Here is a 22848-nt window from a genome sequence, read left to right as displayed (position 1 = left end):
TCCTCCTTCCAGTAAGAGAGGAGAGAACAAATAATGTTTTCAGTTGCAACCCAAATCTACAGAGTCAGCCTACTTTAACCTAGGAACATGCTAAAAGGAAAAAAAAAACTTCTCTGGGCTTCATGATAAACAGAGAATTTCTTTGCATGCTACAGTTATTTTGCAATATGCCCCGTAAGGCAGAAAAACAGTCTGGGTCAAGGGCCGGAATGAAGCTAGCGAGCAAGGGGACAATGGGTGACGGTGCATGGTGGAAGAGAGCGCGGAGCCCCCTGGTGGCCACAGGCAAATGTGGTGTGGCCGGTCGGTGGCTTCAGCACCAAGGACAGCAGAACGCGGAGCCTTGGTTTGTCGCCTTCCCACCCCTCTGTGTGTGTGTGTGTGTGTGTGTGTGTGTGTGAGAGAGAGAGAGAGAGAGAGAGAGAGAGAGAGAGAGAGAGAGAGAGAGAGAGATTGTCTTCTTCAAACAGAATCTGCCACATTTGCTGGGGGGTTTTTTCATTTTAAAATTAGACTATCAGCTTCCCACAATGGTGACAAGCTGAAGATGTAACCATGGAATCCTAGAAGTTGCCTGCAAATTGCTTAGAATGGTTGCATTTTTGTTTTTCCTCTGGCAATTATTGAACATCAGCATCTGGGCCTCATTTGGCAAGGCTCTGTAATGAGCTGACAAAATCTGACCTCCCAATGGGGCTGTGGATAGAGGGGCACACGAGAGTCAGCACAGAGAAGGAGGTGACCTTCAGTCTTGTTAGGGGGGCAGAGGGGGCCCTTGGGCTTGTCTCTGGCTCTTAGCTTGTTCAACTCACAGGCAGATTGTAAGCACAAAATGAGCTCCTTGTCCAGGTTAGAAATGTCACAAATAATTCATATTCTTATTTCATAGACAGGCTGCCCCATAATTTGAAGTCAGAGAATCAATAGACAATAGGAGGTTCCTGGAGATCAGCTGCCATGCCACCCTGGTGGACAGTTAACTAGCCCCTTTTCCAGCCCCTCCATACAGAAGAATTTGGTTCCCCTTGCCTATTCCTCTGCTGCCTTGTCACTTAAGCTTTCTTGCCTTCTGCTCTGGAATGATTGGCCTAAGGCCCCTTCAGATGTTGAAAGACAGCTGTACTACAGCCGTACTGTCTCCCAGTCCCCCTTTCTTGACACTAAACATAGCAAACACATCCAATTGTTCCCTTTAGTCCTTTCCTTCCAGGATGTTTGTCATTTTGGTTGCTTCTTGGACTGTTTTGATTCTGGTGCCTAGAATTGGATGCAGCATCCAAAATATGGTCTGAATGAACTCTGAATAAAATGGAATGCTGGTTTCTCTTGACTTCAACACTATTGCTCTTAAGGCCGTTTAGGACAGCATTTGATATTTTTGGGGAGATGCTGGGAAATATTCATTTTGTTGGCTCAGATATGGGTTCTAGTTCCCCAAGGCACCCAGATCATTTTCACAACCACTGTACAATCTCCCTAGTCCTATTGCTTCACTTTGGCTTTTATTAACCAGATGTAGATGTTTACATTTGCTCCTGCTGAAATTAATCCTGCTGGGGTTTGCCCATTTCTCCAGCTTATCAAGGTGGTACTGTCTCTCTGACTTTGCAATTTTTATGTCACCTGGAAATGTGATAATTGTGAGCCCTCACCCGTCATCCGATTAATGTTTTGAACAGCACCAGGGCCTAGAACAGACGCCAGGAGCTCCGCACTTTGCTCTGCCTTGATGCAGAATCAGGGAGGTAAACTCGAAGGATAGGATGGGTGAAGGGGTGTCAGAAAACCAAATGCCTAAATTTTACAAATGGCTCCTTTCACAGGACACACAAGCAAGCCCACTGGAGTTTAGCTTAAGACTTGTATAAACCTCCCTACCAGTTAATTTCAGTGTGCTGTGGTACTCAGAACTTAGGGTTAATTTAGTAAACCATATTTGAGTCACACAAACACACCAAATAGTGATTGTACAAATAATGTAGATTTTCAAGAATTATCTTTAGACTCTACATATCTAGCATATGCTTCCCAGAATCACTTTATCAGATAAACAGCTATGAGAGAGAGTGGGGGGGGGAGAGAGAGAAAGAGAGAAGGAGGTGGGAAGGGAGGGAGGGAGGGAGAGACAGAGACAGAAACAGGAACGTCCAAAGTTACCAACAGAGAAATGGAGTTGGATCTTCTTCTCTGTTCAAACAAGCACAATGTGATTTGTTGGATTATATTTGGGGTGGCTGTAACTGTTTTGACCTGGCAGACTGAAACTTGAGCAGGAGTTGGTCCCTTGGAGGGGTGCAGTATTCTTCCAAATGTGGAGGAGAGTCAGACACATAGTCTTCTGTCACTGACATTTAGACAGTGAACAAACTTGTGAATTAGGGATTTATAAAGCAAATATTATTGATTTGATTGCAGCTTTCTTGGGAATTTGTTGCTGCTAAAGGAAATCCTGAACAGCATGTTACACATTAATGGATTTTGAAATAATAACTGCTGACTTAAGTATCTTTAAAAAGTCTTAAACAGAGTGAGGTCCAGAGCAGGAAGGGCATTGCTTGCTCTTCAGCTGCAGTAAGAAAAGAAGCCCAGCCAATAGGGACAGATGGAGGATTTTGGCAGATTCTTCCTGGGAGCCATGCGAGGGTGACCTCAGAAGAGGGAGCCAGCCTTAGCACCCTTCCCAGGAGCAGTGGACAAGGGGGGCTCTCCCTGGAGGCCGCTTCGCCGGTCATGGGGAGGGCAACTCCTCCAGGGCCTGCCGCGCCCAGCCAGAAGGCCTGATGTCGGAGCATTGGGTGGCGATGGGGGCGGGAGGGGCGCTGCTTTCCCCCTCGCCCTTTCCTCCTTTGGGGCCGCGGAGCGACCCTTTGTTCTTTTTGGACGCTGCCCTGCCAGGGGTCCCCGCAGCCTAGTGCGCCCCTTCCCCGAGCGTGGCGGGTCGGCTGCCTTCCCCGCGGGCAGTCTCGGAGCAGCGGGCGCTCGGCGGGCGGGGGACGAGGGGGCGGAGGGAGGGAGGGGCGCGGCGCGGCTCACCCTTAAATGCAGCCGCCGAGGCCAGCCCACTGCAGAGCTGCGCGGCGCCGGTGCAGAGAAGCGGAGAGGACGCGGCGCCGCTCCATCCTCGCAGTCCCCGAGATGCCGGAGTGCTGGGACGGGGTAGGTGCCCCGCAGCGGCCGGTCGCGGAGAAGTCGCCGGGGGCTGAGGCGGGGAAGGCTGCAAGCCCTATCTCGGCCACCGGCAACCCCCCTCCCCTGGCAGGGCGCTGGGCTGCGCCGGGTAGCGACCTTGCCACCTCAGTTCTCGGCCAGCCCTCCCCCCCTCCCCCCGTGGTCGCTCCGAGCGGGGCTTCCTGCGCAGCGCGGTTTCCCGGTTGCCGCGGGAGGGAGTGGGTGGCCGCCCTGCCGGAGGGGCTTCAGGGTCCTCTGGACAAGCGGAGCTGTGCCGATAGCCGGCGGGATGGTGGTGGTGGGGCTTCCCGGGGGACCGCGCCATCCGCCCGCGGTGGAGACGAGGCGGTCCTGCTGGGGCGATGCACGTCGGCAGCGGCTGCAGGTGGGGGCTTCCGACCTTGTCGGCGTCCTTGAAGTTCTCACTGAGGCAGAAAACGGCGCGTCAGCCACGGGGTCTGGGAGCCCTTCGGGCTGAACCATTCGGAGTCCGAAGACTGAGAGGTGTTACTAAACGTTTTGCTGCAAAGGCAAAAGTGAAGATTTTGAACTTGTGGTTTACTGTTTGGCAGTTGCAGGCACAGTCCGAATACCCACCAGCCACAGGTCCCAGCCGGCAGCCGACGCTGCCAACTGCCCCCTCTAGTGCTTTGTGCTCTTGATTTCACAGTGGCACCTTCTCTGCCCCCACCCACCATCCATGCTGTGGGTCAGGTGCTGCTTTTCCTGCAGCTGCCTGAGCCCCCTGGCAAGCTGCTTTAGGTTTCTTGGCAGCTCCATGTGGGAGAGGAGACCCCTCCACAGCTGTACTTCAGTGCTGAGTGCTGGTTGGCTGGATGAAGCAGGGGAAGAGAGCTGGAAGAAGGCTCAGAGTCTCTCTGCAGGAAAGGAGAACCAGGAATCAAGGGCAATGGTATAACCCTGCACCTTGACCAGCAGGAACTGAGCCCGGGGAATCTTTAACATCCTTCACAATCTGTGGGTGGCTTGCTCTCGCTGGAACTGCAGGCAGTGAAGTTATATTTGTGTTTATAATATGTAGGAATATAGCTGCTGCATTTGCAGAAGACAACTTTGTCTTTTCCTGTGGCTGAGCAAGTGGGCAAACACCTTGCATTAGATATGTTTGTTCATGGTTCAATGTATGTTATGATGGTTCATCCTACGTGTACTCCGTAACCAGGGGAGTTGTGTCAATGCAGTGAAGGAGAAGCAGGTTCTGCAGAGCCATAATTCCTCATCCATTGGGGGGGGGGGAGAGATATAAATGCCTGGCTATTTGCTGGAGCAATGCCTGAGAGACTCTGACTGGGGGAATGTAGGTCAGAGTAGCAGGAAGGAGGGGCATTTCTGGGGAGCTAAGAGGCAGAGAAGCTCAGTGTCTTTGGCATGCAGACAAAGGGCATAGGTTTACAGGTAGATCTAATAGTTTATGCAGGCAAGACATCTGTGCAAGCAGTAAGAAGTTCATCTGAAGGAACTCCTGGTGTCCATTGTGGCTCCTTGAGCCTGACATTGTGGAAAACCCTGCAGAGGAGATGACAGTGTGCAAAGAGCCTGGGTTGTGTAAGTGGAGCTGCTGGGCAGAGATGAACTATGGCGGCCGGAGGGAAGAATGCAGCCATCACAGTGGGTTGGGGCTGCCGTGGCTCTTCCTTGGAGTACCTGGCCTAGAAAAGGGTGTAGCAGCAGCAGCCTGGCTCCCTTCAGCCAGGCCAACATCATGTCGCCATCTCCCCCCCCCCCCTCAGGAGCATGACATCGAGACACCCTACGGACTGCTGCACGTCGTCCTTCGGGGATCTGCCAGAGGGAACCGCCCAGCCCTCCTGACTTACCATGATGTGGGGCTCAATCGTAAGTGGGTCACTTTTAATTCTGGTTGTGGAGGGCAGGCTAGACCCCCATTTTTCCTAAACCTGACTCTGTTGTACCTGGCTTGCAAACTGGCTATTTGTGCTTGGCTACCAGAAGGACAGGTGATCAATGTGGTCAGTGACAAGGCAGCCATTTTGTTGACATTTGCTGATGTGCCAAGTTTTTCAGTGCCATTGAAAAGGTTTAGTTCTGATGGCATAACCTAGTGCGCAGACCCAATAGTTTGGGCTAATTTTGATTCACAGCATAATGTGAATCCAGAAAATGTATTAAGTACTTTGGCTGTATGAATATAGCAAAAACAAAAACCCGCACAACTTTTCTTTATGGCCTTAGCCTGGGCCTGTTCAATGGAGGAAGAGATAAATGCAGAAGATGCTGAAAGGGAGTTCTTTTTCCTACTCTTAGTTCAGGAGACAGTTAAAACATTGGCTGTGTTTCCACAAGTTGACTAAAAAGGCTTGCAAACACCTGAATCCCCTGAAAACTAACTAAGACAGCCTGCAAGCTAGCCAGGGCCACCATCCCCATGGCCTAGAAAGAAGGAAGCTGCATGGACAGGAAGGAGATGGGAAGATGAGCTGAAGCTGAAGGTCCAGAGGCAGCCAGTGGTGTTTCTTTACCCTTCTTTCTTGGAGTCCAGCTCTCCTCTTTGACTGCCCAGGCTTAGATCATCCCCTTTCCGCATGGGAGTCCTCTGCAGGCAAGGACAGGCAACGGGAGAGAGGCCAGCCAGTCAAAGCTCCTTCAGTCTGAGTGCTCCTTCCAGTTCCTCAGCTGAGGTGGAACCTCCATTGAATAGAGCGGATTGGCTGGCATGCCAGATAATCTCCACTTGCCTTGAGGAGGTTGCCAATTGTTGCCAGGCCTCTGTGCAGGAAACACTGGAATGGGCTGAATCTGAGTCACCTTGGAAGAGATGATAACTGAATTGCAAAGTGTTGTAAAGGCATTAATAAATAACCATTATCTTTGCTCCACTTTTATTCCACATGGAACCCAAATATGCTTTTTTCAAAAGAGCTGGACTTTTTATTTTGCTTGAAGACCTTTAGCTTCTCATCCAAGAAGCTTCTTCAGTTCTGACCTCTGACTGAAAAAGCTTCTATGATAAAGCAAAACAAAGAATGTCCAGTTGCCTTTTGAAAAAAGCACCTTTGGGATAACGATAACTGGGGTGGCTGAGAATCTTCCATATTCCGTGTGGAAAGCAGCATAGGTTTCAACAGTCCTGAAAAGCTTTAGTGTTGGAGTAACAGGAAACATACTTGGACCGAGAATTCTGAACTCAGGATGGGGAGTGAGGCCTTGGTTGCCTCTGGGATAAAGTGATTTGGGGGGGGGGGGCATCTGCCCTGCCTGGAATAGTAAGAGACGTCAATGCTCAAGTTCATTGTCAAAGGTGCATCATCATTTGATTTTGGTTCTCTAGCTCTAATTTTCTTCTTATTTCTTGCAGACAAGCTCTGTTTCAACACTCTCTTCAACTCTGAGGAAATGCAAGAGATCACAAAGCACTTTATGGTGTGCCATGTGGATGCACCTGGGCAGCAGTCTGGGGCCTCCCAGTTTCCCCAGGGGTAAGCATCTTCCAGGAAGATATCTCTGCCCTCTTAGATGGCCAGCTGTGTCCCTGATGGTCCCTTGCTAGGCTTGGATCTGCCCCAGAGTCCCTGTCATGTGGCTGTCAGAGAGGACTCAAATGAAGACCATAAGTGCTCCCTTGGATGGGTCTCCTTAGTCGGGGGGGGGGGGAGCTGTGTGTGTGAGAGAGAGAGGGGGGGGAGAGAGGGAGGGAGGTAGACTTTAAGTGGTGGTAGGGCCATTTTTGCATAAGGTAATCTTTTATCATTGCTTTGATGTTTTATCTTTTTGATGCACATTTTATACACTTTGTTCATTTTTATGTATTAATGCTGTATTCTGTCATGCAATATGAAATATAAATATACAGTGGAGAAAGGGAGGGAGAGAGAGAAAAAAATCTTTCTGAACTTCTCACTTGCTTTGTTTTTATAGGTATCAGTACCCGTCCATGGACCAGTTAGCTGCCATGTTGCCCAGTGTGGTCCAACATTTTGGGTGAGCATGGGGTTTGGGGGCTCATATTGCCCTGGTATAATGGCCTTTATGGTATGGTACAGGAAGGAGAGTCTTGCCAGTCTTATTTCCTAGTGATTACATGGGCAGGGCTATTCCTGCAGTTTTCTTGGCACATGCTTGGAAGTGGATTGCCATTGCCTAGGGCAAAGAGAAAGTGATCGGCCCAAGGTCACCCAGCTGATTTTGTGCCCAAGGCAGGAGCAGAACTCACCATCTCCTGGTGCCTTTCAGCATCTGATGAAACTGGCACTTTGCACTTGGCTGCAATTTGCTATTTAAAGATAATTAGGGTTTCCTGCTTTAGAGGTGGCTGACAATGACTTCTTTCCAAATGCAGAATTTGGCTCTTTTGAGCAAAGTGGTGAAACAGATGAAGGGCAACCAACTGGTATTCAATAAAGTTTCAGTTGGCAGCCTGGTGGTTGAAGGTTTTAGACTGATAAGAGCTCACACCAAACCCTGTCCCAGCATAACTTTACTGGATGATCTCAAAAGTGGCCCTTTTCCTGCTTAGGATAACAAAATTGTTATGGAGGCACCATGTTTTAGAGCTTCTTAAAAAGTAATCCAGGGAGTCCTTGCTTAACAACCATTAATATGCGATCATTTGGAACCATTTATACTGTAATCCAATCTGGATGACCCCAATTCTAGTTGGCCATAAACTGAGCCTTGGGAACTGGCAGGGAGTGAAGCAAGGAAGTGATGCCAAAAAGTTTCTGACGTTTCCCTTTTCATAGGTTCAAGTATGTGATTGGAATTGGAGTCGGAGCAGGTGCCTATGTTCTTGCCAAATTTGCAGTAAGTGTTCTACCTGGTCTGGGTGTAAAAGGGGGGACCCTGGAGGGATAGAGAGAGGGAGGGGCCTATATACATTCTGAGAAAGAATCCTCTCTTTTGGCATTTTCTAGAGTAGAATTCATGTCACCCCATCTGGTGGACGTTTATTTAGCTGAAAGCTTTCTGCTTTTATCAGGGCCTGGACCTATTCACCTGAAAGCGCTTTGCCTTGCATGAGCGGCCCTTGAAAATGGTGTCAGACAAGGAGTTCTTGAAAGTTGCCAAGACCTACTCAGCTCTGCCCACCATGCCCGTATCCATAAAGAAAGAGGTTGGGCTGAGGTTATCAGTGGGTTGTAGATTGCACACTTCCATGGCCAGCCAATTGCAGTTGTTGCAAACTGGGTCCAGCCCAGCTGGTGGCTGCCGCCTCTGGCCCAGCAGATATCCAGCTATTCCCATGGGCCACTTTCCTGATGATGCTGTGTTGGGATGTCTTTGCTTATTGTTTCTTTCTCACTGTGCACTAAGTATTTTACTGATTCTGTTCTTTTTGTAGTTTATATTTTTTCCTTGAGCTTACCGTATTTTTTGGAGTACAAGACACACCAGAGTATAAGACCCACCAAGGTTTTGAAGAGGCAAATAAAAAAAGGTTTTGCACTTGCAAACCTCCCCAAAATGGCCCATTTTTCACGAAAATGGGTCTTTTTTAAAAAAAAAAGAGCATGAAAAGCCTTTAGCAAACAAGCTTGTAGAGTGCTCCAGGGGGGGGGGCAAAAATGAGCAGGTGTTTTTTTGCTCATTTCTGTCCTCCCCAGCCCCCAGGAGCTCTCTGAAAGCCTCCTAAAAGCTATGGCACGGCCATTTTGGTGAAGGGAGTGGGGTTTCATGAGGCCAGAAATGCTGCATTCAGTGTATAAGACATACTCATTTTCAGCCTCTTTTTTGGGGAAAAAGATGCGTCTTATACAGTGGAGGGTTTCAAATCCCGTTCCAACCAGTACGATTGGAACGTGGCCGCTGGCGTCTTCATGGATGCACGCATGCGTCTTAGTGCCTCCGCGATTCTCCAGCTGCTCTGCAGAGCGTTGCGCAGGTGCTGTATGCTCCATGCGCCTGCGCAGAAGCCTTTAAACACTGGTAAGGAGTTCCCCCTCCAGAGCACCGTACCGGAACGGTATCTGGTGCTTCGGGCTGGCTCTGGTATGCGCGTACCGGGGAGTACCGCCTTCAACCCACCATTGGTCTTATACTCTGAAAAATACGGTATTTTGTAGCTTCCTATAATCATTTTGTGACAGAAATGGTATGCAAGCTGATAAACATGCATCAATAAACTCCAAGCTAAGTGTGCCGTTTCCAATCTCTGTGACCCCGGGAATATTCCTAATGCAACGTGGTATTCTCCTCCCTAGCCAGAATGGATGAGGTTGCCTAGGAGATCCACAGTGACCAGGAAAATATTCCTGGCCTTCAGGACATTCTGTTCCATTTTGACAAACCTGGTATGGGTTTAAAGAGAAAAGTGTGGAAACAGTACCTTCTTAGGCCTTGCTCTGAAAAAGAAACGGGGGCTCAAGCTTTCCTATGACTGCTCAGTTTTTAACATATCTTCCTTTCACAAAGGTGACTTCAAGCAAGATAAACCTAGCTATGGCCAAACCCATAAATCTCCCTGGCTCCATTCCATCCTCCAGGCTTGATGCCTGAAACCCTTGTAGTAATTTCTCAGCCTCCCTGCCCTTCCTCACCCACAGAGAGGTGTCAGGTTTCACCCACACGTAGAGCCTGAGTTAAGCTGGCCTGTGGCAAGCAGAGCTGGCACAGAGTCCTTGCCCTTGGAGCCACTCCATGTCCTGCAAGAGGGCGGCACTTCTGTGCTTTATTTCTTTGGCCTGATCCTGTCCTGTCCCTACGGGTGGGCTTCAAAAGGTTTAGCAAGGGGTTCTCTGCCCAGTTGCTGGGTAGGCGTGGCAGAGGTGGGCATAGCCTAGTTGCCTCCTGCACCATGGCAGGGGGGGCATGGCCCAAGCCTCTGGGAGGGCAAAAACAGCCTCCCCAGGCTCCCGAGGCCATCTGGAGGCCAGAAATGGACCTGTTTCCAGTCTTCCCAAACTTCCAGTATGCCCATTTTTCACCCTCCCAAGCACCCTACACTTACTCTGCATCAAAAACAGGCTCCATGGGGACTGCTGGGAAGGGAGGGGTGGGCAGGGCCAGCCAGAGGTGGGATTTGGGGGTTCTCCGAACTGCACATAATCTTAGCTAGAGGTTCTCCTGAACCCCTGCGAACCCCAGCAGCCCCCTCCCCCTCCCAAGTCCTTCCTTTTTCCATTCCCATCATCCTTCCCCAGGCCTGGTTCATCTCAGGGATGGGGTCTTCTGCTGAACTGAAGCCCTTGCTGTTGTGATGGTATCAGGAAGTTCTGTGGGGGTTTCTGGGACCACATTTTTCAAAGTTCATAAGACCAGGAGGCTCTTTTGGGAGTCTTCTCAATAACAAGCAAAACTTCTTTAATATTCTAACTTGAATAAGGACTAGGACTTTGCAACACTTTTCTTTTTGTGTGTGAGAGACACAAAACCTTTCTTGTGGAGAAGTAGGCAAACCTGAGACAACTAGAAAATGTTTCCAAAGCTTGCAGACAAAAGACTTTGCTTTTCACAACATCTATTTCAAATACTTTGCGCGACCCTAGTTTTGCACACTATCCAAATGTAGCCTCTAGATATGCTTATGTATGCTGTGTGGATGCAACTTGCAGGTTTTCTTCCATGTTCCTTGACTTTGATGCTTGCAAATCTGTTAGCCAGAATAACTCTGTATCTGTTTTGCTGCAGCTGATCTTCCCAGATCTGGTGGAAGGCCTCGTTCTGATCAATGTTGACCCAAATGGCAAAGGTTGGATTGACTGGGCTGCCAGCAAGGTAGTCTTCTAGGGCGGGTTGGGCATAATTTTTCCAGGCTGAGAAAAAGGGGCTGAAGAGCAGGGATCTTCTGTGGGCCGGGGGGGTAAAGGATCTGGAGAAGTGCAGTCTGGCACATCTGGCAGAGATCAGGTTGAGAAGAGAATAGAGAATAGAGAAAGGAGTAGGAGTTAGGAGTTAGGAGTAGAATTTAGAATTGAATTTAGAATTTAGAATTGAATAAGTTTTTTGGCCAAGTGTGATGGAATGTGTCTCCGGCACAGAAGCTCTAAGCATACATGCAAAGCAAAAGAGTAATAGGAATGATACCAATAAGAAGAGATAGTAGAGAAGATGGGAGGATAATAATGTGACATGGGTAAATAAATATAGACATAATAAATAAATATAGTACTGTGAGAATTAGGTGTTCAGCAGAGTGATGGCACAAGGGAAAAAGCTGTCCTTGTATCTACTTGTTTTGGCATGTAACACCCTAGAGTGGCACCCAAAGAGAAGGAGTTGAAACTGCTAATGTCTAGGATATGCGGTGTCTATAGTTAGTTCTTAGCCCTCCTTCTGACTTGCACAATGCATAGGTCATCTGTGAAGGCAGTCTGACTGCAACTGTTTTTTTCTGCAGGTTCTAATTATCTTTTGGAGTTTGTAGCAGTCCCTGTTTAGTTGCTGAATCAAACCGGACAACTATGAATGTACTAACTCAATAATTCTTCTGTAGAACTGTATCAGCAGCTCTTGGGCAGTCTGAACTCCTAAGTTAATGCAGGAGAAACCTTCTTTGTTGTGCTTTTTAAATAATAGTTCTAATGTTAGGTGTCCATTTCACATTCTGGGGGATTATAGAACCAAAAAACTGAAGGACTCTACTGCTGTTGAATATAGTAAGAGATGGTAGAATAGTAGGGTTTTTGGGGCAGCCAAACTCTGGAATATCAAAGTTGGTCTTGGCAAAGAAGGGGGCCCTGCCCTGCCCTTGAGCCTTTGTGTGAAGCTGCTCAGGGCCAGACGACCTCAGCACCTTTGCTGTGTCCCTTGCTATCCATCTCCTTCTTTCAGCTCTCTGGCCTGACCAGCACATTATCTGAATGGTGCTGTCTCATCTGTTCAGCCAGGTAAGACAAAGCAGTGGCAGATGGGGAGATTTACAGGCCTCTCAGATCCTTGCGTTTGTTTTGTTTGTTTGTTTGTTTATTTATTTATTTATTAATTTATTTATTAGACACATTATATGCCGCCCAATCCCGAAGGATTGCATGGCAGGGAATCTCTTCTTGGTAGCTGCTTGCACCATAGGATGGCTGTAGAAACTGCTTTAAGGGGTCATTCACACCTACAAAGGTGGGGATGGGGGACACCAAGTCATTCCGCCAACAGTTTTTCCCTGACATCTCATGCCACTGAAAGGGCTGGTTCTAACATGGAAATTGGGCCAGGGGGTGGCTGGTATTGTGGAATCCATGGTCATGTCTCATCTGAATAATTGGGTTGCATTTCCACGCTGAGTAGAAGGGGGTGTCCCCTTCAATGCAGGTAGACCTCTGAACTTCTAGTGGGCAGATAGAAGTTCTAGCCAAAGTCTCTGTGCCTAGTTTGTCTGTTATTGGCAGTGCAAAAGTCCCTCGTTGTGTCCCCCCCCCCACCCCAGGCAGTTCTCCATCTCTCACAATCAGCCATGAATCGGCTGGTGTCTTAGTGAGGTCTGACCTCAGCAGAAGGATGGAGAGCCTTGGCCCCAAGTGTGGGCTGGGCCTGGGGATGGTTTGATTGCCACTTCCACCAAGCAGGCCTGGCTCTGGGGGCTGCTTGCCAGGCCTACCTTTGCCTGTGCCATCTCCATGCCCACAGGAGGAGTTGGCCAATAACATGGAGCTGGTACAGAGCTACGCCAGCAAATTGCCAGCACGGTGAACCAGTTCAACCTGCAGCTCTTCTGGACTATGTACAACAGGTAAAGTGGGACCTCCCCCAAAGTGCTCATATACCCAGAGCCCCTTTGGACTTCAACAGAGCCTGTTCCGCACGGCAGTGGGAGAAAAGGGGCTCTAATTTCCATGTCAGGGAATTGCTTTCTTCGTGCCTTCATCCTATGTGTAGAAGCCAGCTTGGCTGCTGTGCCCCTCGACAAGTTAAGCTTTCACACCATGGAAGCAGCATCCAGACCAGATTCCTGCCATCTGGAAAGTTTGTGTTTTCCCCCCGCATTTCAAAAATTACACATAGGTGGTTTGTGACCCATTTGTCTTGGCAGTGAGGGCCCTTGGTGGCAGAGGGGTGCAAGATAATCTTGGAACCTAAGGGGGCGACACTCAGGAGGGTTTTCTGTGGTTGTATGAGGTTGCCTCTGCCACTGCTGTACAGTGACCTCTGTTACATTTAAAAAAGTTTCTGCTACAGCCTGCCTTTCTTGGACAGCTGCTCTCACTGCCTCTAAACCTGTATATTTCTAAAAAAAAAACAAAAACCCTGCTTGCTGTGTTTCTTGGAGCATTAGGTTGCTTGGGCTTCTGAGTCATTCTGTAGCCAAAGTCTCAGGGTGACAGTTAAACTAGAATAAGCCAATGAAATAACTGAAAAACCATCACAAGGAAGACAGCAGTAGCAACACCACATTAGAAGGTGCAAGTACCAAATGGAAACACAGTCTGGATCTAGAACCAAAGTTTAAAAGCATTCTCCCCCAGTCTGGAACCCATAACCTTGGTAAAAAGGCAGCTCCATTAAAAAGTGAGGCTGGGTCTGTACTGAAAGGAGGTTCCTCTTGGGGAGATTTGGGCTCATGATTAGACTGGGTCTTGGAAGCTCCAGTGGCCAGCCCCCCCCCCCCGCCCCAGCTTGGCTCTGTCAAAAGCTGGTCAAAGACCCTCCTCGAAATGTCCTCTGCACCTCCTCAAATGGCTCCTGAAATCCCCCTTTCTCTTAGCCGCAGAGATCTGGAGATGAACCGCCCTGGCAGTGCGCCCAATGCCAAGACGCTCCGGTAAGTCCCAGCAGGACAAAGCGGGACAGTGATGGCCAAAGGGAGGCTGTTCTGCTGACTGCGTTTCTCCCCTTGGGTACACAGCTGCCCGGTGATGCTGGCTGGTAGCGACAACGCCCCTGCAGAAGATGGTGTGGTGAGTGGAGCTGTTGAGCCAGCTTGGCTGAAGGCTGGTCGCTCGTGGCTGCAAGTTCACTCAAATCTTTGCAAGGCCCAGAGAGGAAACCCATTTCTCAGCTGCAGCTGCCAGAAGGGCAACTGGTAGCAAATCCTGCCATAGTGCCCAGAGTCGCAGGTGCGATGCTGTGTTGCGTTGACTTCTTTGGAATAGTTTTGGCCCCCAAAAACTATTCAAAGTTTGAATAGTTTTGGAATAGGGGACTCTGGTGACCTCCAGATGAAGTGGCCACTGGGATCGCTGTAGTTGAAGTGCACTGCCAAGAAATGGTGGCCTGGCCTGTTTCTTGACTGACTGTATCTAAATCCATCTGAGAAAGGCTGCAGAAGACCTGGAGCAGCCAGTCTTCCCACACTTGGCAAGTGAATGGCAGCTGCCACAAAGTCGCCCTTCCAGGAGGCCAAGACAATCCAACCTTTTAGGGGTAGCTAGAGGTGGAAGTTTCATCAAGCTACTCTGGGATAAAGCAGAATAGATATTGAATGGGCACAGTCCCTATTTTTACATAAAGATGGCTGCCATATCTAGGTTGTGAGAATTCAACAGTTGCTTCCTTTTGCTTAAAAATTATTTTCTCCAGTTGCAGAACAAGATGATGCATGTTTAACCCTGAGTGTAGGGTTTCCTGGAATTAACTGAAGGGGGGTCCTGCTCTTGTTTGGGTGCCTGCCTGCCAGGGGAAAGAGTTTGGCCACATGGCCTTTCACTCCTGGTATTAGTGGGAACTTTGTTCTTTGCAGGTTGAATGCAACTCCAAGCTGGACCCAACTACCACCACTTTCCTGAAGGTGAGTTGGCAGACCAGCCCATGTCAGCCCTTACCAGGGGTCCCTGGGTGTTCTCCGGAGCACTCCTGGTAGCAGCGTTCCTCTGCTCGGTTGCCTAGTTAGTTGTGCATTCAACCTGTGGGATCTTACAAATCCAGCCTGTGGTGTGATCTCTTTTTAAAGGAAAGTGCCCATTGGTGCCTGTGGCAGTGGATTTTGCTAGCACTGTGGCCAGATGTAAAGGCAACAGGTCCCTCTTTCCACTGACTGTTCCTGACTGGCACCTCATCCCACTTACCTTATGCGTTCGCATAAGTGGAGTTCTTTGCTTCAGAATTTTGTCCATATTGCCTGGGCAGAACCTTTCCAGCTGTTGTCAATATCTAGAATGGAAGGAAAGGAGGGCGGCTATACACTCCTGCTTCTTTTAAATAAATGTGTATTGGGGGGATGTTGCTGAACTACAGCCCAGGCTTGGAGTTCTAGTCCCATCCAGAGGGTCCACAAGGAATGAATGGACAGAGGCCTTTTCTTGCAGGACCTCTGTAGCCTTTGGCTCTTCCCTCCCCCCCCCCATTGGGGCTTAGAGACCAATTCCAACTTTACAGACATTGTGTCCCCCCCCCCAATATTTTGATACAAGGGGGAAGAAAATCATCTTGTCCGAAGCATCTTGCCATTAGCACAAGTATCTACATTCAAGCGCTGCCCATCTGCGCAGCCGCCCTCAGCGCCAGGGCAGGGTGGGCTGTGGGGAAGATCTGGAGGGCAAGAGGAGCCTGCCCAGATGCAACCTCTGCTTTCCTCTTAGATGGCTGATTCCGGAGGGCTTCCCCAAGTGACTCAGTGAGCTCTCCCACTTTCAGTATCTGCCTGCAGAGGAGCTTGGAGCTGGGCCAGAACCAACTCTCCCCAGGTCGGCTTCCTGGTGGGCAAGAGCCTTGGGAAGTGGCCTACGGCATCTGGTCAGAGGCCCTGCTCTCAACCTCTGAGTTCAGAAAAGGCTCTTTCGACTTTGAATGTTTCTCTCCCCCTACCATTCCCTTTGGTTTTGATGGAGAATTGTATCATTGGTGAATTAGAATTAAATTCACACTGGATTTGAATATTAAATGTCCCAAATGTTTATTTAACAGAATAAAGTGTTGGAAGGGACCTTTGAGGTCTTCTAGTCCAACCCCTTGCCCGAGCAAGAGAGACAATTGGCTGTCCAGTCTTTTTCTTAAAAGCCTCCAGTGATGGAGCAACCCACAATTTTAGAATGAATATATATATATATATATATATATATATATATATATATATATATATATATGTCACAGAGTGAGCCTATAGACAGAAAAGAGAAGCAGTATGCTCCCTCCCGTATTTGGGTATACCAGGGGTTGTGACACCATATGTATGTGTGTGTGTGTATATATAGTGTATATATATTGTGTGTATACATATATATGTATGTATGTCTCTATCTATCTATCTATCTATCTATCTATCTATCTATCTATCTATCTATCTATCTATCTATCTAGTGTCACAGCCCCTGGAATGCCCAAATATGGGAGGAAGCATACTGCTTCCTTTTTCTGTTTATCGGCTCATCACAAGAGACCATCACGACAGCTAGCTGATGAGAGCTAAATAGCTTGAAATAGATCTGTACTAGTCTCCCTTTATTTATTTATCAGCACAAATGCAACATATATATATACATACATACATACATACATACATACATACATACATACATACATACATACATACATACATCTATCTTTGTTTTCTTACCAGCCTGGGAAACTGACTGAGGCGTTCAAGTACTTCCTGCAAGGAATGGGCTACGGTAAGGCCACCTGGATTTTGAATCAGTCTGTGGGAAAGGAAGCCACTGGCCTGGCTGCAGAGGGGCTCATCACTAGCCCCAAGGGGGGCCAAGTCTTGCTGAATCAGAACTGTGGCCCTAAGTGCCACTCACCATTTGCCTGAATTGCAGCTAGGCTCCCTTTCTCTGGTTGATCCAACTTGGAGGCTCTTTGCTTTGAAGGGACAGGAAATGGGGCCAAGGCTGCTCCTTTTTCAAGCAGACCCCCAAAATGGGTGACCTTTCTCCAGAGCCCGGTTGCCTGGCCCTGCTCAGGGCTGCTGCATCAGCTAAGCAAGGACCACTGGTGCCCACAGCAGCCACACTGAAGCAAACTGAGGAGGGTGGGGTAACAAGAGCCAAGTGGCCCTCCCACTTCTACCCATGCTGGAAAGCTTAAAGGAAGCGTGGATGCTCCCTCCCCCCCCCCCCCGGCTGGGCTTGGCCTCCTACACAGCTTCCTTGAGAGGGTCTCGGGAGCCCCAGTTTCCCAGTAGCTCCTACAACTCCTTTTTCCAAGGGCTGTCCCTCTGGTTTCTTTGGTGGGAGGCGCCTTCTGCCAGGCCCCTTGCACATGTCTGCTGACTGTTGGAAAATAAGAGAGGAAGCTCACTCCAGATGCAGAATGCCCAGAGTACTTAAAGCGGGCAGCTGTGCTTTGGTGTTTCCTGCTGCCTCTTTCCAGTGGCCCAGTTTGACCAGGGCTCACCACACGTTGAGGGTGCCTGTCCCCTCACCCCTTTCCCAGAGTTGTCTTGCCTTTTGCCTCTTGTTCAACCTTCCACCTTTTTTTCAGTGGCGTACCTGAAGGACCGGCGGCTGAGTGGAGGATCAGGTACAGGCACTGCTGTAGGGTCTGCTCTCTTCTGTGTGTATGCCCCAAGCCCCTCCTCTGCCACACATTGCCTGCTCCACACTCCTTTGTGGAGTGTGTCCTACTGTGAAGGGGAAGTCATGGAACTGCTGAAAGCAAAGGAACTCCCCTTTGTTATACGTTGGGGGTTTCGTAACAACTCCCACAAAAATGGACAGATCAAGAGGGGAGGCATCTGAGGGACCCCATTCCCAATCTGACAAGCAAAAGTTTTTTTTATTTTTTTCCTTTTAAAACAAACATTTCATCATTCATTAATCTTTGTGTCATCAGAGTACACATTTTTGTGTCATAATAGTTATAGCTTACCACCAAATTCTTTATGTATATCTATTCTTATTTTAACATTACAATTTAACATATCTCATGTTATAACACTTGTCTTCCTCAATTATTTAATTTTATATTTTTTATCCATATTCATTTTCTAACCAATGATAAAATAATCCAATAAAATAAAAATTAATATTATATTAATCAGATTCTTCCTTTCCTTTAATTGCTAGTGTTAATCTACTCATTTCTGCACAATCTAATATTTTCTTAATCACATATTCATCTTTAGGGATTTCTTCAGCTTTCCAATTTTGTGCAAATACAATTCTAGCCGCAGTTATTACATGAATAATCAACTATACCTTTTATTTACTATGTTTCCCTGGTAATAAGAACAAGAACAATTCAGGTTTTAAGTCAATATGTTGCTATGTCATCTTCTTCAACTACATTCAAATTCTTGCCAGTATTTTTTCACTTCTATACATGCCCACCACATGTGATAATATGACCCTGGCGTTTGATGGCATTTCCAACACTTGTTGATTTGTCTTTAAACATTTTTGCCAATCTTTCAGGTGAAATGTGCCATCTAAAACATTTTATACAAATTCTCTTTATATGCAGTTGCCATTGTTAATTATAATTTCATTCCCATAGTTGCTGCCATTTAGCTTTCGAATCTCATTTTTTTTGCCCAAGCTATCATTTGATCTATTCTTCCAGTTTAGCACGCAGTAAATAACTATACAATTTTTAATCATTCACTCTTCTGTTCCTGTAAGTATCTCATCCAATTCTGTCCTCCATGTGAAAACCATATAATTTAGCATCTTTTTCATATCTAGATTGTATCTGCAATTGTGTGTACCAAACCATGTCAATCCTTGTTCTTCTAATTCTTGTTTCTATTTAAGTTCCCCCTTTTCTGTCAAAATATTTTTATATCTAACAATGTTTCCCATATTAATAATATTTGGATGAAAGCCAAGGTTTAAACCTTCAAATAGCATTTTTCTCTCACTTTCTCCCATACTAATAATAAAGTGTTACTTATATGTCTTTGAAAATAACTATGCATCTTGTTTTTCCCATACCATAGAAGGGCATGCCAACCCAACTTAAGTCATGTCCCTCCAATGTTAATAACCTTGTATTTCTCAGTACAATCCATTCTTTCATCCATGATAACACTGCTGCTTGATAATATAATTCCCAATTCGGTAACCCAAACCCTCCTCTGATTCTTGCATCTTGTAACATTTTAAAATTAATTATCGCTTTTTCCCCATGCCATATATATTTCACTATTATTTTATTGAGATTTTTAAAATATTTTTTTTCAAACTTTATCAGGATTGTTTGGAATAAAACCAGCAATATTGGTAAAATGTTCATTTTAATTGTTGCTATTCTTCCGATTAACGATAATTGCAGATTCTTCCATCTCTCCAAATCTATCTCAATTTGTCTTATCAATTTATAGTAATTAACTTCCTTTATCGCTACACATCTTGCTGTTAATTGAATTCCTAAGTATCTTACTTTTTTAGTAATCTGAATAGCAAACTTTTCTGTTAACTTCCTTTTCTGCTTCTCTGTAATATTTTTTACTAATATTTTCATTTTTTCTTTGTTAATTTTCAACCCTGCCACTTCACCATATTTTTCTATTTGTTCTAATAGTTTTGGTTGTTTCATGTGGATCTTCTAAAATACTAAATCATCTGCGAATTTATATCCTTTTAAAATTTTCATACCTTTTATCTCATTATCCTGTCTTATGTTTTTATTTAATACCAATGTCAATACAAATAGCAGTGGGGATAAGGGACATCTCTATGTTGTGCAATTCATAATATTAACCTTCTCTGTCCTATCTCCATTTACCATCACCTTTGCCGATTGCTTGTGATAAATTATCTTAATTATATTTATAAATCTCTCCCCAAAATCCAGTCTCTAATTGCATTATCATAAATTGCCAGTTCATGTTGTCAAACATCTTCTGTGCATCCAGAAAGATCAACACCATTTGTTTTTCTTGGTGAGCTTCCAGGGTGTTGAAAATTATTCTCTGTTGTCTCTAATCTGTCTCTTAGATGGAAAGTTATTTTGATCTGTGTGTATAAATTCATGTAAAAGTCTTTCAGCCATTATCGAAGCAAATATCTTCTAGTCCGCATTTAAAAGGGAAATCAGTCTATCATTTTTATCTGTTGCAGGTCTGCATCTTCTTTGGTATGAGAGTGATATATGCCTCCATCCATGAGTTGGTATCTTCGCCTCTAGTAATAATTCATTAAGTACTTCCAGCATTGTGTTGGTATACAATGCTGTATAACCAACACAATTGTTGCTTGTAATGTTTTATATAACTCTACTGGTAATCCATTTGGGCCCGGCATTTTACCATTCTTTTGTCTTTTAATTGCCTCTATCAATTCCATCTTTCCTCTAATGCCTTTTTAAATTTTTCTGGTATTTTTGGTAATATTTTTAGATATTGTTTTTTCTCCAGAGCTTCTTATAATCTTGAATTATTATTTCCCCCTCATTTTGATAACATACAGTCCTCTTTATCAGTTAATTGATAAATTAATTTATTCTCTTTCTCTTTTTTCAATTTGTATGCCAGCCATCTTCCTGGTTTATTTGCATTTTAAGAAATTGTTTGGAGGTCTTAATTTTAAATGCCAAACCCTCTTTTTCTATTAAGTTCAATTTGTGTTTTTTTTAGATCCATTTGATTTATTTTCTTATTTTGTGTATCTTTTTTGTAATTCCATCTCTAGTTTTTTATACTCCTATTTTTTTCTAAACTTGTCTTTTCTTATTGTTTCTTTTCCCCACATGTCATTGCCAGTCCTTTAATATATGCCTCAGTTGTATCTCACACATTTTGTAGTGAGGGATCCATATTGAGGGTCTAGGACAAAACTTGCCGCCTCTAGCTCGCTCTGGCCAGCTCAATCTGACCACTTTGCCTGACTTGATATGGGACAATTCCTTTTATTAGTTACATCAATCTAATGTGAGAATGCTGGAGCTGAGGGGAACCTCCTCTTTGTATCTCGGACTGAGGAAAAAAAATGGGTGAGGAGGAAGCGGAGGCTCCCCTCACCTTTGGCATTCTCCCATGGTATCCCATCCTGAGTTGCTCTGTGGGCAGGGTGAGCCAGCTTTGGTGAGTTGTTCTATTCTGCCATACCGAACGATCTCAGCATGCTCCAGACAAGTCAGGGCTTCCCTGGTAGCGCCATCTAGGCTCTCCTCAGGTGCTTGAGTTAATCTCTGCCCAGCCCCTCCCCCCATTGATCTTTGTTCTGCCTCTCTGCAGTGCCCTCAGCCAGCATGACGCGCTTGGCCCGCTCACGCACAGCCTCCCTCTCCAGTGCCAGTTCGGTGGATGGCAGCCGTCCCAGAGCCTGCACCCACTCCGAAAGCAGTGAAGCTATGGGCCAGATCAACCACACCATGGAGGTGTCCTGCTGAGAATCCCCAATGCCTTCCTTTGGCCACCATCTTTGTTTGGAGAGCTGTGGCCATCCACCATTGCATCACTCGTCAGCTGCTGTTTATGCCGCTTCTTGTGGCTTCCCCTTGTCTGCCCATCTCTTCCAATGCCATTACAAAGTTGAAGCAGGAAGTAGCAGCTTCCTATCTAAGGCTGCCTTCCTGTTTGTTAGAGATGTCATTTTAGAGTAGCCGTGTTCCCTTGCTCCAATCTGTCCTTCACAAGCAGTCCATTGGTTCCTGTAGCAACAGAACTGGCCTGTTTCCCCCAGAGCCTGGAGGCAAGGAGGGCACAGCTTGGGATTGATTGGCCTGAGGGTATTTCCCCATTGGAGCTTCTCTGCTTGATGTGCTCAGCATTTCCCCAGCAAGTCTCTGCTCCTGGCCATTGGTGGGATGGAAAATGGCAGAGTTCAAGGCTAGTCTAGCCTTGTATTTGGAAGGTGATCTATAGCTCAAGTGATGAGCCAGCTGCAGCTCTGGCAGACGCTTGAACTGCAGTTGATTCTAGCTGCTGGGTGCAGTCATGAAGGACAAGAACTGGGACAAGGCACAAGGCTTGGGAGCCGTAGGGGCTTGTGTGGAAAGGGACTGCCTGGATAACAGAGAGGCAGCCCCTGATGGAGGCCTTGCTTGAGGGGCTCACAGTGGGAGCAGCAGGAGCCTCTGCTCACAGGGAAGATCAGATCTGTTCCAAGAATTCTTTGAAGCCACTTGATCGTCTTCAATAGCCGGGTTCCCGCTCAGGGGATCCACCTCCTAGCAGCCTTCCTGCCCACCCCCCAGCGGTGGGGAGGAGTGCTGACCGGGGCGGATCAGCAGCGTCGGCACCTCCACCGAGGCGCTTAGATTAGAGCAGGTGGGCATCGGAGCACCACAGCTACGCAGGCAGGAACCTTCCCGCACTTCTTGCACCTCCCCCTTCACGAGGCTAGGACATGGGACTAAGGGAATAAAGACAGGCCGGGGGGAAGATGGCAGGAGCCCCAGACAGGAAGGTCGGAAGCTCTTTATCATTCAAAGCGGCTGCTAGTCAGGCCGATTCCCACGCGGCGGGGGATAAAGAGGACTCGGCCCCCTCCGGAGGGACCGCCTGGTTCATTTTGCGTGGAGCAGGGAGTCCCCGCGGAGAGTCTGGCTGGGCGGCCCCTTCGAGCCCCGGGCACCCGACTCTCCGCTACCCTGCGGCCTCGGGTTGAAAGGCATCCAGCCTCCGGCCTGGAACTGGCAGCCTCGAAACAGCTTCCCGGGACGGGAGGGCCGCCCCTTCCTGTTGGTGGGCGGGGCCTGCTGTCCGGGGAAGGCCTGTGGGGCGGGTGGTGGTGGTCCGAAGGGGGAGGGTCTCTCCCGGGGCACGTCGCGTCACCGTGATCGCGAGCATCTTCCTTTGTCTCGTTCCGGCTCCAGGGCGGAAACCGACCGAATTGTCATGTTTTGCAGCGCATTGTAGACTTGGAACCCATTAAACAACCGCATCTTTATTTCAGAGGCGGCTCTCGCTCATTTCCTCGCGGCGTTTCATGGGGGGGGGACGGGGGGAGC

General features: G+C 47.3%; 1 protein-coding gene across 1 annotated transcript in view; it reads left to right on the top strand.

The window, feature by feature from the left end:
• NDRG4 (NDRG family member 4) overlaps positions 1-22792 on the top strand; it is a 34637-nt gene extending 11845 nt beyond the window's left edge. Inside the window, 16 exon segments of the mRNA XM_032230916.1 lie at positions 4920-5025; positions 6506-6626; positions 7066-7128; positions 7890-7950; positions 10774-10860; positions 11917-11944; positions 11947-11972; positions 12706-12742; positions 12745-12808; positions 13781-13837; positions 13922-13973; positions 14756-14803; positions 15594-15626; positions 16568-16622; positions 17437-17475; positions 21131-22792. Coding sequence (XP_032086807.1) covers positions 4920-5025; positions 6506-6626; positions 7066-7128; positions 7890-7950; positions 10774-10860; positions 11917-11944; positions 11947-11972; positions 12706-12742; positions 12745-12808; positions 13781-13837; positions 13922-13973; positions 14756-14803; positions 15594-15626; positions 16568-16622; positions 17437-17475; positions 21131-21285 — 1032 coding nt within the window. The 3' untranslated portion in view covers positions 21286-22792.
• Positions 22793-22848: the final 56 nt, after the last annotated feature.

This window comes from Thamnophis elegans, chromosome 14 (assembly GCF_009769535.1).
Source record: "Thamnophis elegans isolate rThaEle1 chromosome 14, rThaEle1.pri, whole genome shotgun sequence".
Taxonomy (NCBI): domain Eukaryota; kingdom Metazoa; phylum Chordata; class Lepidosauria; order Squamata; family Colubridae; genus Thamnophis; species Thamnophis elegans.
This window is presented reverse-complemented; position numbering and strand designations above follow the sequence as displayed.